Source organism: Durio zibethinus, chromosome 17 (assembly GCF_047325235.1).
Source record: "Durio zibethinus cultivar Kanyao isolate XHJ-2024 chromosome 17, ASM4732523v1, whole genome shotgun sequence".
NCBI classification, from domain to species: Eukaryota; Viridiplantae; Streptophyta; class Magnoliopsida; order Malvales; family Malvaceae; genus Durio; species Durio zibethinus.
Window position 1 is genome coordinate 11,109,745 of NC_143178.1, and position 12,480 is coordinate 11,122,224.

Consider the following 12,480-nt stretch of genomic DNA (forward strand, 5'->3'; position numbering starts at 1 on the left):
TGTTGATGATGATCAAAGTCTTTGTCTGTAGATGGTATGATGTTTAGCTTTGTGTATAGCATTGTAGCATGTGGACATTGATAAAGTCAATCCGATTTTATCACTTTTTTTCTTTTGTTTGTAAATTGAAAATCTTGACTTTCATTCACTGTTTTTATGATATTTAAGCTGAGTTCCGTAATGGGTATTGTTTCTTCTTTTTTTTTTCCATATTTTCTTTCTTATTTTGTGATTGCAAGATATACCCAGTTTTTAGGAAGGTTGCAAGTTACCAATGGCAGCTATATTTTATGAAATTGTTAGCTTTTGTGTCCTTTGTATTTCAGTCTTACTAACGCATTTCATACAATAGCTGCAATTTGTTTTTCTAAGGCTAATCTGTTAAGGGTGTAAAAGTTTAATGGAGTTGTTTGGTCCTTAGAGTTTGGTACGTTGTGATTTAATTTGCAGTTTCATTAGAAGATCACAAATTTGTCTTCAACTGCATAATGCATTTGAAGTATGTTGGTTATCATTGTCAGCAAATTAACTAGTTATGCATGTTTGTTTGCCTGTGTGCATATGTTGATTGCTGTATGGAAAAAATGTATATACCTCGAAATGAATCATGTTATTGATGTTTGAGGAAAGTAGAGAAATGAGAAGGACAAGAAGGTTGATTGAAGAAGTAATGCACAACTCTGATATAAAAGATAGGAGAAACAAATATGTATGGCAATATCCACAATTGCTAGTATTATTGAGATTAAATATCAATAGAGCATCTCTTCCAGCAAATTTTGATCTTCTATCTGACTTTAGTTTGATTGCTCCTTGCATAGTTAGGGAGGCATCACCCAGGTTTTTTTTTTTTTTTTTTTTTTCCATATAAAATTCTTATGCAAGTAATTTCACAGAAGAAATGCAAGAGTACAACCCAAAGTAAACATGAAATTTTCAAAAAAGCCACCTAGGACTAGAAAGATAGAAAAGCTTGACATTATGTTTTGTTTACCTTGGTGGTTGCGGACACGTTGATTGTTTCATTAGGGTGGTTTAGCGGTCGAACTTTTCAACAAGGCTGTCCTGCAGAAACATCATTTATGGTTTATGGAGCTGAATTAAGATTATAGCTGAAAGGTCCAAAAGAACATTGTTAAATTGCACAGTTAAAGGGTTGAGGAAGTTGAAATGGGTGACAACCACCCTACAACCCCCCTCTGGAAAGAGAATCACACTCAGCTAAGTCCACATATATTAATGTAAAGAACTTTTATTGTTTCAAAATTGCGATGTAGCCTTCTTTTTTTAATTATAGTGTATTTGGCATTTCTGAATATGTGTCGGGTCAGGAAGAATGTGGAACATCTTCTGTTTTTTTATTGTACATGTTTTCTGGAAGTTTCACAAGGCTGACTTGGTAGCTTTTGCACAACTGATTATGTAACTGCAAGACAAAATAAGAGGTGATACTTTGCAAAGTTAGAACTAGAAATAATGCCTTTGTATTAGAAAACAAGCAAAACAATGAGAGAAATTCTTATGCTTATGAAAAAAAAGTTTTCATGTTTATAAATTTGTCATTGGATTAGTGTGAGCTAGTCTATCATTTTTTTTCTGGTTTCTTCTAAAATTCTTTTGATATTTTTGTACTATTCCATGAACCTGGAACTGTATGTTGCACCAGAACTTAAAATCTGGGTAGCAGTCATCAGCATTTACACCTTAAGGTAGTTTCTTACTGGTAGCTTTAGTGTTTCATTTCTGAACTATTAGGACCAAGACCAAAGTTTGACAGGGGAAACTTGAAAACCTTGTAAAAGAGTTCTTCTGTAGACTTCAGTGCAAAGTTGCAGCGATTTCAGTTATGATTGAGTCATTGTTTATCCCTACATAAGTTGGTTAGTTTTGGAACTGCCTTCATAAGTTGCTTTGCAAAATCTATCCTGAATAGTTTCCAAATTTTATTGTTATGGTGGTTAAGGCATACCTTCTCTTTCCAAATTTTACTTTAGTCTCCAGAAAGTCTGGTTTATGTAGATTAGTTTAGTCAAGCATTATGCACCATTCTTGTTATTGAAGGGGAGATAAAGTAAATCCCACGTCTGTTAAATTGAGGACAACTTGGGAAATAATTATAACAAGGGCCTCTCCAACTATTGTCAATTGGTTTTAGGTTGGATGCCCATTCTAAAAATTCTACATAGTATCAGAGCACATGCTGCCCTGTTTGTTATCCCCTCCTTGATAGGTTTTTTATTATGCCTATGCAAGGTCAACCTGATCACAAATATAACAAAGGCCTCTCAATGTTCCAATAAAGCAACATAGTTTACCACGCAGCTACATCATTGTTTGCTCAAGACAATGGTAGACCAAGATGTATGCTTGAGGGGGCCTTGGCCCCCAAAATTTGGAAATCCTTTGATATGTATGTATATTTGGTTAAATAAGTTTAAATTGGTTCCCTCAAACTAAAAATATTAATAATTTTTTTTTATGGTTTTCATAATTTAATTTTGTGCATTACAATTTAAAGGGGTTAAAATCACATTACTATTTATCTTTTTATTGTATCCACTAATTATTATTCAAAAATCTTTAAAAGCAAGAGTTTTGTAATATATTTTAAATCACAATCATGTGATTTTAGCTTTCTAGCTTTTTCAACGATATTAAGTCTCCAACCAAGCATTAAATGTGTTTTTCTCCAAGCACATAATTGATTTTTTTTTTTCCTTTTTTTAGCTAACTACAAATTTTCTTTTCCTTATCATATTTCACTTTTAATAACTCTAGATCTTGATCTTCTATTCTCTTGCAATATTTTTCAACATCAAAATCATATTAGAACCACTTTAAAAAGTTCGAAAAACACCATTGATTTTCAATCTCAAAATTTTCTTCATTTTTAAAAGATATTTATTTTCTTGTATGTATAATTTTTTAACGATCATTCCATAGATTCATGCCAATAAAAAATATTGATTGGTTTGCTTTTTTATTTCAGATTTAAAATATCAAAAAAATAAAGAAAAATTTCATATTTCATTTAAAAATTGTGTAATTGGTAATTCAACTACTAATTCAAAAATTATGTTATTTTTAAACATTTGTCATAATAATAATTTTCTTTTATAATTTTATATACTCATTTTTTATTAATACATGTTATATGTGTGTGTGTGTGTGTATATATATATATATATATTGATATTAATAAGTATAATAAAATAGTCTTATAAAAAATAATATTACTTGGCCCCCTCAAAATCAAATGTTAAGATCGGTTACTGGCTCAAGATATCACTTACTTATCAATGGTATCATTTTGGTTAATTTGCATAATTCTATATGATTCTAAGTAGTAATTACTAGGTTTCTCTACCCTCTCTCTTTCTCCAAGAATACTGAGTTAGATTCTGTCTTGTTTTTCTAATATAAAACATGCTCATTGCTTGGAGTTAATTGTTTTTCAGACTACTTTACAAAAAATGCAAATGAGGAATCAAAAGTTCACAATTAAGCTCCCAAGGACCTTCTTTTAGCATCTGATCGGAAGCTGAATGCTGGATCACCATGCAAAATACTGTGGAGGACTTGACAGCTCTAACATAACTGCATGTCCATGTTTTTGAACCAATGGCAAACAATAACTATGAGACTGAATGTAAAGGAAGCTGATATTTGATGTCTTTGGTTTTTTGCACTTCTTTTTATTTGTTTAACTAAGTGGTTTGCTGTTTGTTTTTTTTTCTCGTCTGCAGCTAAGCAACGGGCACAGTTGGTGGAGTGGTTAAACAGTATTCTTCCCAATCTAAGTTTGCCAACAAAAGCTTCACATGAAGAGTTGAGAGCTAGCCTGATTGATGGCACTGTTATGTGCAAAATCTTAGACAGGCTTAGACCTGGTTCTCTAAAACAGGTTGTTCAAAAAGTTATTCTCATTTATTTATTTTAGATTCTTTTAATAAAATCTTAGTATGAGCTTAATGATTGTTTATTTTTTGGATTAATGTGCATTTTTTTTCTCTAGGAAGGTTATCCTGAAAATTTTTCAGTGTTGCGATCAGAAAATGTTAAAAGGTTTCTGACAGCTATGGATGAGCTAGGAATACCCAGATTTGAGGTATCAGACCTAGAAAAGGTACCCACTCTACCAATGAACTTTTCGTATAATCAATATTTAAATGAGCTAGGAATACCCAGATTTGATTGCTTAGCCATATGTAAATATTAGATTCTGAAGTCATTAATCAATTTAATTGAAAGTGTTAATGAATATGTTTGACCTGATAATTGAAGCTTGCATTGATGCTATGCAGATATTTATCTGCACTGCTTTATGTGTATATTCTGGATATTGCTCTGCCCATTTGTTACTTTTGCTTAACTGCTTCCTTGTCTATGAACCTGGCAGAATTTTAATGTTATTCTATGATCTTCTTCCTCCCTCCCTCTCCCTTCTTTAGGGATCTATGAAGAATGTTGTCGACTGTCTTTTAATACTAAAAACGCAATTTATGTCATCTGGAGGTAACTTGCCCACTATTAGTACTATTACTAAACCAGGAAGCATTCATGGGGATGCATCATCCCGTGGCCCTCTCACTCTATTATCTGGAGAAGAAAGGAGGAAGGCTTCCTTGGACTTAAAATTTCAACGTGCATTGCATACTCCTTTAATGTCAGGTATTGCTCTCTTTCTTCCTGCACAAGTATGTCTATATGCCTCGTGCGTGCTTGTTAATGTTGCACCTGTGAGAGTTTGCTAGGTTCAGGTGCTTTCACTGGTAAAATGCTCTAAGTAATGAATGCAAAGATTAAATACAGTTCTAGTTAACCGGCTATTTAGTTTGATGGTTTAGTTATGCACAAGAATAAATAAACAATGTCACACCAGCCTTGTAAAATATACTGCTAACATAAAGCAAACAAGCTAATGGTTTGGAATTGATTTCTGATCTATTGAAACTGTATATATATCGATTTATTTCATATATATATATACAAATATATATATAGCTAAATGCAATTGTTTTGCTTTTTCTTGTCTTTTGTTGGACAGCATTTTAGATCTTATCTCCAGTTTATGTTTTTTCCTTTTTTCGCCTTCTGCAGAACAATCAGCTGCAGTACTGCATCCTGTTGGGCACAAGTTCCATGAGGTGTTTCAGTTGAAACAAGGACGCTATGCAGATCTCCCAGGAACAAAAATTTCAGAGATGATGAAATCAAACAGTTTAGAAGTAAGTTGTCAACATTTACTATGTTTTACATTTCTTTTGGCTAGCATTCTACATTTTAACAACCCACTGAGTTTTTATTTATCATTCTTGTATGTGTAATGCGTTCTCACATTTCCTGTATGCAGAATGCCCCAACTCAGTCACTTTTAAGTGTTGTCAACGGAATTCTGGATGAAAGTATTGAAAGAAAGAACAGTGAAATTCCTCATGTATGGAATATGACAAAATATTGATGTAAAATTTAAGTGTACATTAAACTTTTATGTGTATGTGTGTGTAATTGTGACCTAGTTATATGCATTTGTATCCATATATAATTACATGGATATTTGGTGCAAAAACATGATGACATTACCTTTGTTGCTCAGCGTGTGGCATGTCTCCTGAGAAAAGTTGTGCAGGAGATTGAACGGCGTATATCAACTCAAGCAGAACACCTAAGAACTGTAAATCCTATTCTAAATATCTTGATTTGAATACTTTCTTCTCAGTTTCTCTATGGATTATTATGTGGTTTGTGGCCTGCAGCAAAATAATCTTTTCAAAGCTCGTGAGGAGAAGTACCAATCAAGAATCAGATTTCTTGAGGGCCTTGCATCTGGGACTGGTGAAGAGACTAAGTCTGGGACTGGTGAAGAGACGACTAAGTCTAGGACTGGTGAAGAGACTAAGGTGCATAAACTAATGGAGCAAAGAAAAAAAAACAGAATAACTAAAAGTCTTTTCTCTTTCATGTATGGATGCTAAACTGTGTATTTAATGACCTTATTTGTTACAGCATGTCGCAAACCAGCTTCAGCAAATGAAGGTTCGAAGAAAAAAGAATATTTCTCACTATTCAACAGTCTTTAACTGCTTGTGCCCTCTCTCTCTCAGGCATCATTATTTAGCTGTTATTTTCCACATTGTTTACCCATTACTTATTGCAAAATCTTGAATGAATTTCATTTTAAATGAATTTAATGATTTAACCAATCATAATCTCCACTGTACCCAGATGTGGAGATTCTTTCCCGCCTGTTATTACTTGTTATGGGCACTCTTATCATCATTTGGCTTAACAAAATAAATAGAATTTTTTTTATTTTTTGGAAATAGTTGTAAGAATGGAAAGGGCATGCACCTTTCAGTCGCCAAAGAAAGTAATCTCATGCAATACAGATACCTTCCAACACTATATATTTTTCTCATCAGATTTTTTTCCCTTTCTTGCAGACTGAGAACTCCAAAGTGGAAGAAAAACAGAAAGTTGAGGAGCAGGAGATAATAAAGTTAGTGAAAGAAAATGATAAAGAGCAGGAGATGATAAAGTTAGTGAAAGAAAATGATAAAAACATTCTTGAAATTACAGCACTGAAACAAGAACTAGAAATTGCCAAAACAATGCAAGAGCAGTGCCGCTTGGAAATGGAAACAGAGAATAAGGGTGACAAAGCAGAACTTCAAATGAGGTTAAAAGAGCTTGAGTGCCACCTTGCTGATTCAAACAATAAGTTGAAAGAGCTTGAAGCAAGTTCTGAGTCAAAATGCCAGACGTGGAACATGAAAGAGAACATCTACCAAAGCTTTATGGTCTTTCAGTTTGGTGCAATGCAGGTACAAATAGGTTTCTGTCATTTTAGCTGTGTATTTTGTTCTTCGATATCATTCATAGTAATTTATGTAAGTATACAGGAGTTAAGGTTAACTTCCCATGCCATCAAGCAAGAAATTTTGAAAACACAGAAGAGCTATTCTGAGGAATTTAATCACTTAGGTAGGTTTCTTGTTGGAAACTTTTGTCAGCTTGTATTGTTATGGATAAAAGTTCTTATGAGAATTTTTTCTTGTTCAGAAGTAAAGCTTAAAGCATTAGCAGATGCAGCAGGGAACTATCATGAAGTTTTGGCTGAAAATCGAAAGCTCTTTAATGAACTTCAGGATTTGAAAGGTGCCTGCAAGTAGCTTCTCTGTATTGGGTTATGTATGTTGTTAATCACTTTTTTATTTATTTTATTTTATTTGTACAGGGAACATTAGAGTTTATTGTCGAGTAAGGCCATTTCTGCCTGGACAAACCGGAAAACAGACAATCATAGAAAATATTGGTGAAAATGGACAGTTGGTTATTGCAAATCCATCCAAGCCAGGGAAAGATGGCCAACGATCATTTAAGTTTAATAAGGTCTTTGGTCCAGCTACTACTCAAGGTCTTATTACAGTCGTTGCCAAATTACTATTGTTTGGTTGAATAGGATTCATTAGTTGATTGATACTACCTGCAGAATGAACTTGAATCTGTTTGTTTGTGAAAGCATTGCAATGTCTAATTTATAGAACTCTTTTAAACAATGGCAGGGGAGGTATTTTCAGATATTGAACCCTTTGTTCAATCAGTAGTTGATGGATATAACGTCTGTATATTTGCTTATGGGCAAACTGGTTCAGGGAAAACCTATACAATGGTATGAATCTCTTTATTATTAAGCTTCATGAAGTTGCACAAACATTTTTAAACAATCCCATTCAGCATTTCTTTTTGATGTTTCCAGATTGGTCCTAATGGAGCAACTGAAGAGGAATGGGGTGTTAATTATCGTGCTTTGAATGGTCTCTTCAGACTCTCTCAAAATAGAAGAAGCACCATTCTCTATGAAATTGGGGTTCAAATGGTTGAAATATATAATGAACAAGTGCGCGATTTATTATCAAGTGATGGTTCTCAGAAGAAATATCCTTTTTTTAAATGAAATAGATGTGCTTCATTGATCACAGTTGGTCAACCTGTTTCATTTATATATATTTTACATCTTTTTCTCAAATGATATATATATATATATATATATTCCCTTTGTAAGTGTTTTTCTTTCAATGTCTAAGTAAAATATTCATTATTTTGGTATAGTTATCTTTGTTTTGCTTAATCTGTACACATTAGGGATTAAAACTATCTCTCAACCTAATGGGTTAGCTGTACCTGATGCTAGCTTGCACCCTGTTCTATCAACCTCAGATGTGTTAGATTTAATGAATATTGGACTCAAGAATAGAGCTGTTAGTTCTACTACTCTAAATGAAAGAAGTAGTCGCTCTCACAGGTCCGTATATTTAATATTTTAATTCACATCTCTAGTTTTATTATTTCCCCAGTGACTTATGATTTAGATTTGTGGTTACAGCATTGTCACCATACATGTTCGTGGGAAGGATTTGAAAGATGGAACTTCTTTGTATGGTAATCTTCATTTGGTAGATCTAGCAGGCAGTGAAAGAGTAGATAGATCTGAGGTAACTGGAGATAGGCTTAGGGAAGCACAACACATAAATAAATCATTATCTTCCCTTGGAGATGTAATTTTTGCTCTTTCACAAAAGAGTCCTCATGTGCCCTACAGAAATAGCAAGCTCACTCAAGTACTTCAAAGCTCTCTTGGTACTTCTTTCATCTATGTTCTTAAACTATTGGAAATCATCTCCAGGTTTTAGAGTATGAAAAATCTGTTTCAATTGCTTGGAGAACACTGATGTTATTGTTCATCTAAACTGTATTGCTTTATAAACACATACACTAGATCTCCATCTAAATAGTTTTATATATTCCAGGAGGTCAGGCAAAGACCCTTATGTTTGTGCAGCTCAATCCTGATGCCACTTCCTATTCTGAAAGTATGAGCACTTTGAAGTTTGCTGAACGGGTTTCTGGAGTTGAACTAGGTGCTGCACGAAGTAGCAAAGAGGGGAAGGATGTTGGGGAACTAATGGAGCAGGTGCAGTTTTTATTTTCCCCTTTTTACACATTACATTTTCTTATACAAGGTTGGAGTGGAGTCAGATATGCATGATCCTTTTGTAGTTTGTTCTGAAGATCAAAGGTATATGAAGCAATATCTCCTAGGACTACTAACACTACAAGAAATGTGATATTTAGCAACAAAAATTTTATGCTATGCTGCAAATAGTTGTGTTATAAAAAGTATTTGCACCAACTTGTATACATGCTTTTGTTGTGGAAAAATAGTTTGCAAAACCTATGCAGCATAAGACTTTTTGCATTGCAAAAAATGTTCTGCAAATTGCTGCAAGGTGTTGCAAGTCGTAGTGCTGTAAAAAACAGTAGCAACAATTTTGTATATATTTATACTGCAACATGTAACTTGTACTAGCCTATTCAACATAACACTATTTATGCTGCGAAAAAAGATATAGTTTGCAACATTTATATAAATTACTTTAAAAGATTTTCTTTTGGTGTAATAGGAATTTCAATGAGCTGTAGAGTCCATGGATTTGCTAGGACAAACAAAAACTAATTATACAAAGCAACCTTTTCTGGTTATCTTAAATTGGTTTATCACAAGTAGCATGCTGGTGATGAAGATCTTTAAATATTGTCCTGCTTAATTTAAGTGTTGTTTATTTCTTAATTACCAGTCACAGCGTTAGTATTGATATGTAGGTTTTACTACAACTTGGCATCATTAGTTATATTTGGAGGTTCTGGTTATAGATCTTATTTCATATTTCTTTTAAAGATTAAAGAATAATTTTTTGCAAGAATCATGTGTTTTCCACTTGAACAGTGCTCTTGTCTAATAATACTCTTATTTGGAGATTAAGGATGCATATCTTCTTATTCCATTTTCTTTCAAATGATCCTGAGAATCCTGTGCTTTTTATATTTGAAATCTCCTTTTAGGTCATTTTTGGGTCTAGATACAACATATATTCTCCACCCAAAAAAAGGGGAATCGGATACTGCATTCATATTATTGTTTTCTAAGATTAATGCCCTGCAGATGGCATCTCTCAAGGACACAATAGCAAAAAAGGATGAGGAGATTGAGCGGTTGCAATTACTTGATGATCTAAAAAATGGATACCCCGTCATCAATGGTGAGCAGCACAGAACAGGCTCGTTGAGGTATGGTTCTTCCTCTATTCTATAGGTGGTTCTCGTCATGAAGCCAAAACTGTCGGGTCAGAAAGGCTTAGGACATACTGAGAAAGCAGCTTCTGATCTTGACAACTGTTCACAATGATGAGCATTCTGAAGCTGGTTCCCAGCAGTCCACAGATGAGGAAAAGTTTACTGAAATATCTAATGTTGGTCTTTCTATGGGAACAGAAACTGATGGCTCAGCTGAATAAACTCGGTCCCCTGAAGGCATAAATTTGGGAGTGTGAGTATTAGTTTTCTCACAGCTTTAGCACCAATCCAAAATTTTGCAGATAATAAATATACATAAAATTTTGGAAGAAATATGCAAAATTTTCAATTGATTTGCTAGCCTTAGAAATGTATAGATAGATATATTGATTAAAATAGCTGGATTAAGTAGAGGATTTGCAGATATTATTATATTCCAAAATTACAAGAAGGATACTCTATCAGATGATTAACATATCAACAATCAAAGACTTTCCTAGAGTACTTTGCCATCTCCTCTTCCCAACCCTCCTCTTTCCGCACAGACACACATGTTCCGTATGTGTTTGACCTCTTAGATTTTCTTTTCAAATTGTTGTTATTTTCTAGTTTTCTGAGTTATATATTGTGTGCCACTGATAATTATTAAGCTTCTATTCAATTTCATTGAGCAGATTCCAAAAGTGATCAAATTCTTTCTTCTAATAAGCTACACTTCTTGTAAAGATTATTTCAGTCCACTTTTTGCCTCTTTCCTTAATATTGAAACAATCGAAACTGAAAAGTTGTCAACCCATTACAATTTTGAATACTTTATTGTTTTCTTCCCAAGTTTAAAATGTCATTGCAATTGAAGTTACGTTCCAGAAGTGACAAATAGCTGTATTGCTTTGCTGATAACATGATTTTGATGTGGGGAAAATTTGTTCTGTTACTTTTTTTCAATTTAGGGTGCAAACTTCTCATATAAACAGATGTAGGCACGCTTTCATGCACATTTCTTTTGACTTAATTTTTGTTGTTGCATTTCATTTTTAAGGTCAGAACACCAAAATATAACCAAAACCAAATAGGAAAAATGCAAAAGGGAAGAACAAGAATCATGAGAGGGGTTAGGTGCACCATTTCAACATATTCTTTGGCTTGTTTAATCTATAGCCAATATAAGTTAATTTTGTGCAGGACCAAGATAGCATCAAAGACACGACTTGTACAAAAACCAGCGCAAGGGCAAACAGCATCAAGAACAGAATCTCCAAACCGTTCAACAAGTATGTAAACTCAGAGATCTTCATCTTAATTCTTAATTGCTAGTCTTTACGTGGATAAAAATTAGTAGATCTCTTTACATGGGATCCTCCTAAAATTCTCTTGTACTGCTCCTTTCAGCCGTTAAAAAGAGTCTAAGCTCCAAGTCAATCAAGCCTCCTTCCAGAAGATGGCAGTAAATAAACAACAGAAGTTGGAGTTGGTCACTATTCTTGTTTATAGTCTGATATTCATCACTGGCCTTTTGAATTATACTTTGCGGACGTTATCTCACCCCTGATAAGTTTCTGAATTTGTTCTCCCCATGTATGGTTCTCATATGGTAGACAGTTTTGCTTCAAGTAGAATTAGCTACTAATTTGTATTTTTTACTGTTCTTTTGCCCTTGGATCAAAACTGTAATTGATGTTCATTTGAGTATGTATATATGTACAAATTTGTTTATATATCCTAGTGTTCTTTTTTAAATTTACTCCCATCACCTCTTGCTGATTCATCGATAGACATTTGATATTTCTGACTCCACACATTCTGTAATCTCGAGGGAAATGGTTTTCTATGTATTCACTGTTTGTCGAGTTAAAAAATTACAGTATCATTATAAAAAAAACAAACTCTTATCCAAAAGTGATTTCCTTTTAAGACATCCACATTCAAATTTTTGTCTCTACTGTTTTGCTTTCCTTTTCTTTCTTTGGATTTTGTGTGTGAAGAGTTGAAGGAGTGAGTCAAAAGATAAGGAAATATGGAGAAGAGGTCAAGGAAGCTGTGGCTGGTTAGCCTTCTAGTGGCAGATTTTTAATTGCCTAAGCCATAAGATGAAAATAATAATTGAGACTGCAAAAATATTTGGCACTGAGCATTTGCATACAGCTTTTGTCCACATTCAACTATATCAAAAAAGTATGCTCATTGATTTCTTTACAACAGAAACTAAATATATGAATTGCAGCCATTCATTTTCAAGCACAAGTTCCATGCTGCTTGATTACTCCAAGTCATCTCCAAATCACCATGGAAAGGGACCCTTTAGTTTCAACTTTCAAGCCAATTCGGCAAGAGATTTTACAGGTTAGG

General features: G+C 33.6%; 1 protein-coding gene across 1 annotated transcript; it reads left to right on the forward strand.

Annotated features, from left to right (window-relative positions):
* Positions 1 to 3,458: 3,458 nt before the first annotated feature.
* LOC111288627 (kinesin-like protein KIN-14C) lies at positions 3,459 to 11,871 on the forward strand. The gene is made up of 22 exons (XM_089746465.1): positions 3,459 to 3,649; positions 3,747 to 3,904; positions 4,016 to 4,126; positions 4,452 to 4,671; positions 5,101 to 5,228; positions 5,354 to 5,437; positions 5,597 to 5,674; positions 5,757 to 5,900; positions 6,007 to 6,036; positions 6,444 to 6,824; positions 6,903 to 6,984; positions 7,063 to 7,158; positions 7,238 to 7,417; positions 7,566 to 7,672; positions 7,760 to 7,938; positions 8,141 to 8,305; positions 8,387 to 8,640; positions 8,811 to 8,974; positions 10,004 to 10,128; positions 10,333 to 10,387; positions 11,317 to 11,405; positions 11,524 to 11,871. The coding sequence occupies exons 1-20, from the start codon at positions 3,622 to 3,624 to the stop codon at positions 10,337 to 10,339; spliced, it is 2,721 nt and encodes a 906-aa protein (XP_089602591.1). The 5' UTR covers positions 3,459 to 3,621; the 3' UTR covers positions 10,340 to 10,387; positions 11,317 to 11,405; positions 11,524 to 11,871.
* Positions 11,872 to 12,480: the final 609 nt, after the last annotated feature.

Coding starts and splice junctions, on each gene's coding strand:
- LOC111288627 (XM_089746465.1), top strand. CDS start 3,622: ATGGCAAACAATAACTATGAGACTGAAT. Junction 6,037..6,443: donor ACCAGCTTCAGCAAATGAAG/GTTCGAAGAAAA, acceptor CCTTTCTTGCAG/ACTGAGAACTCCAAAGTGGA. Junction 6,825..6,902: donor TTCAGTTTGGTGCAATGCAG/GTACAAATAGGT, acceptor GTAAGTATACAG/GAGTTAAGGTTAACTTCCCA.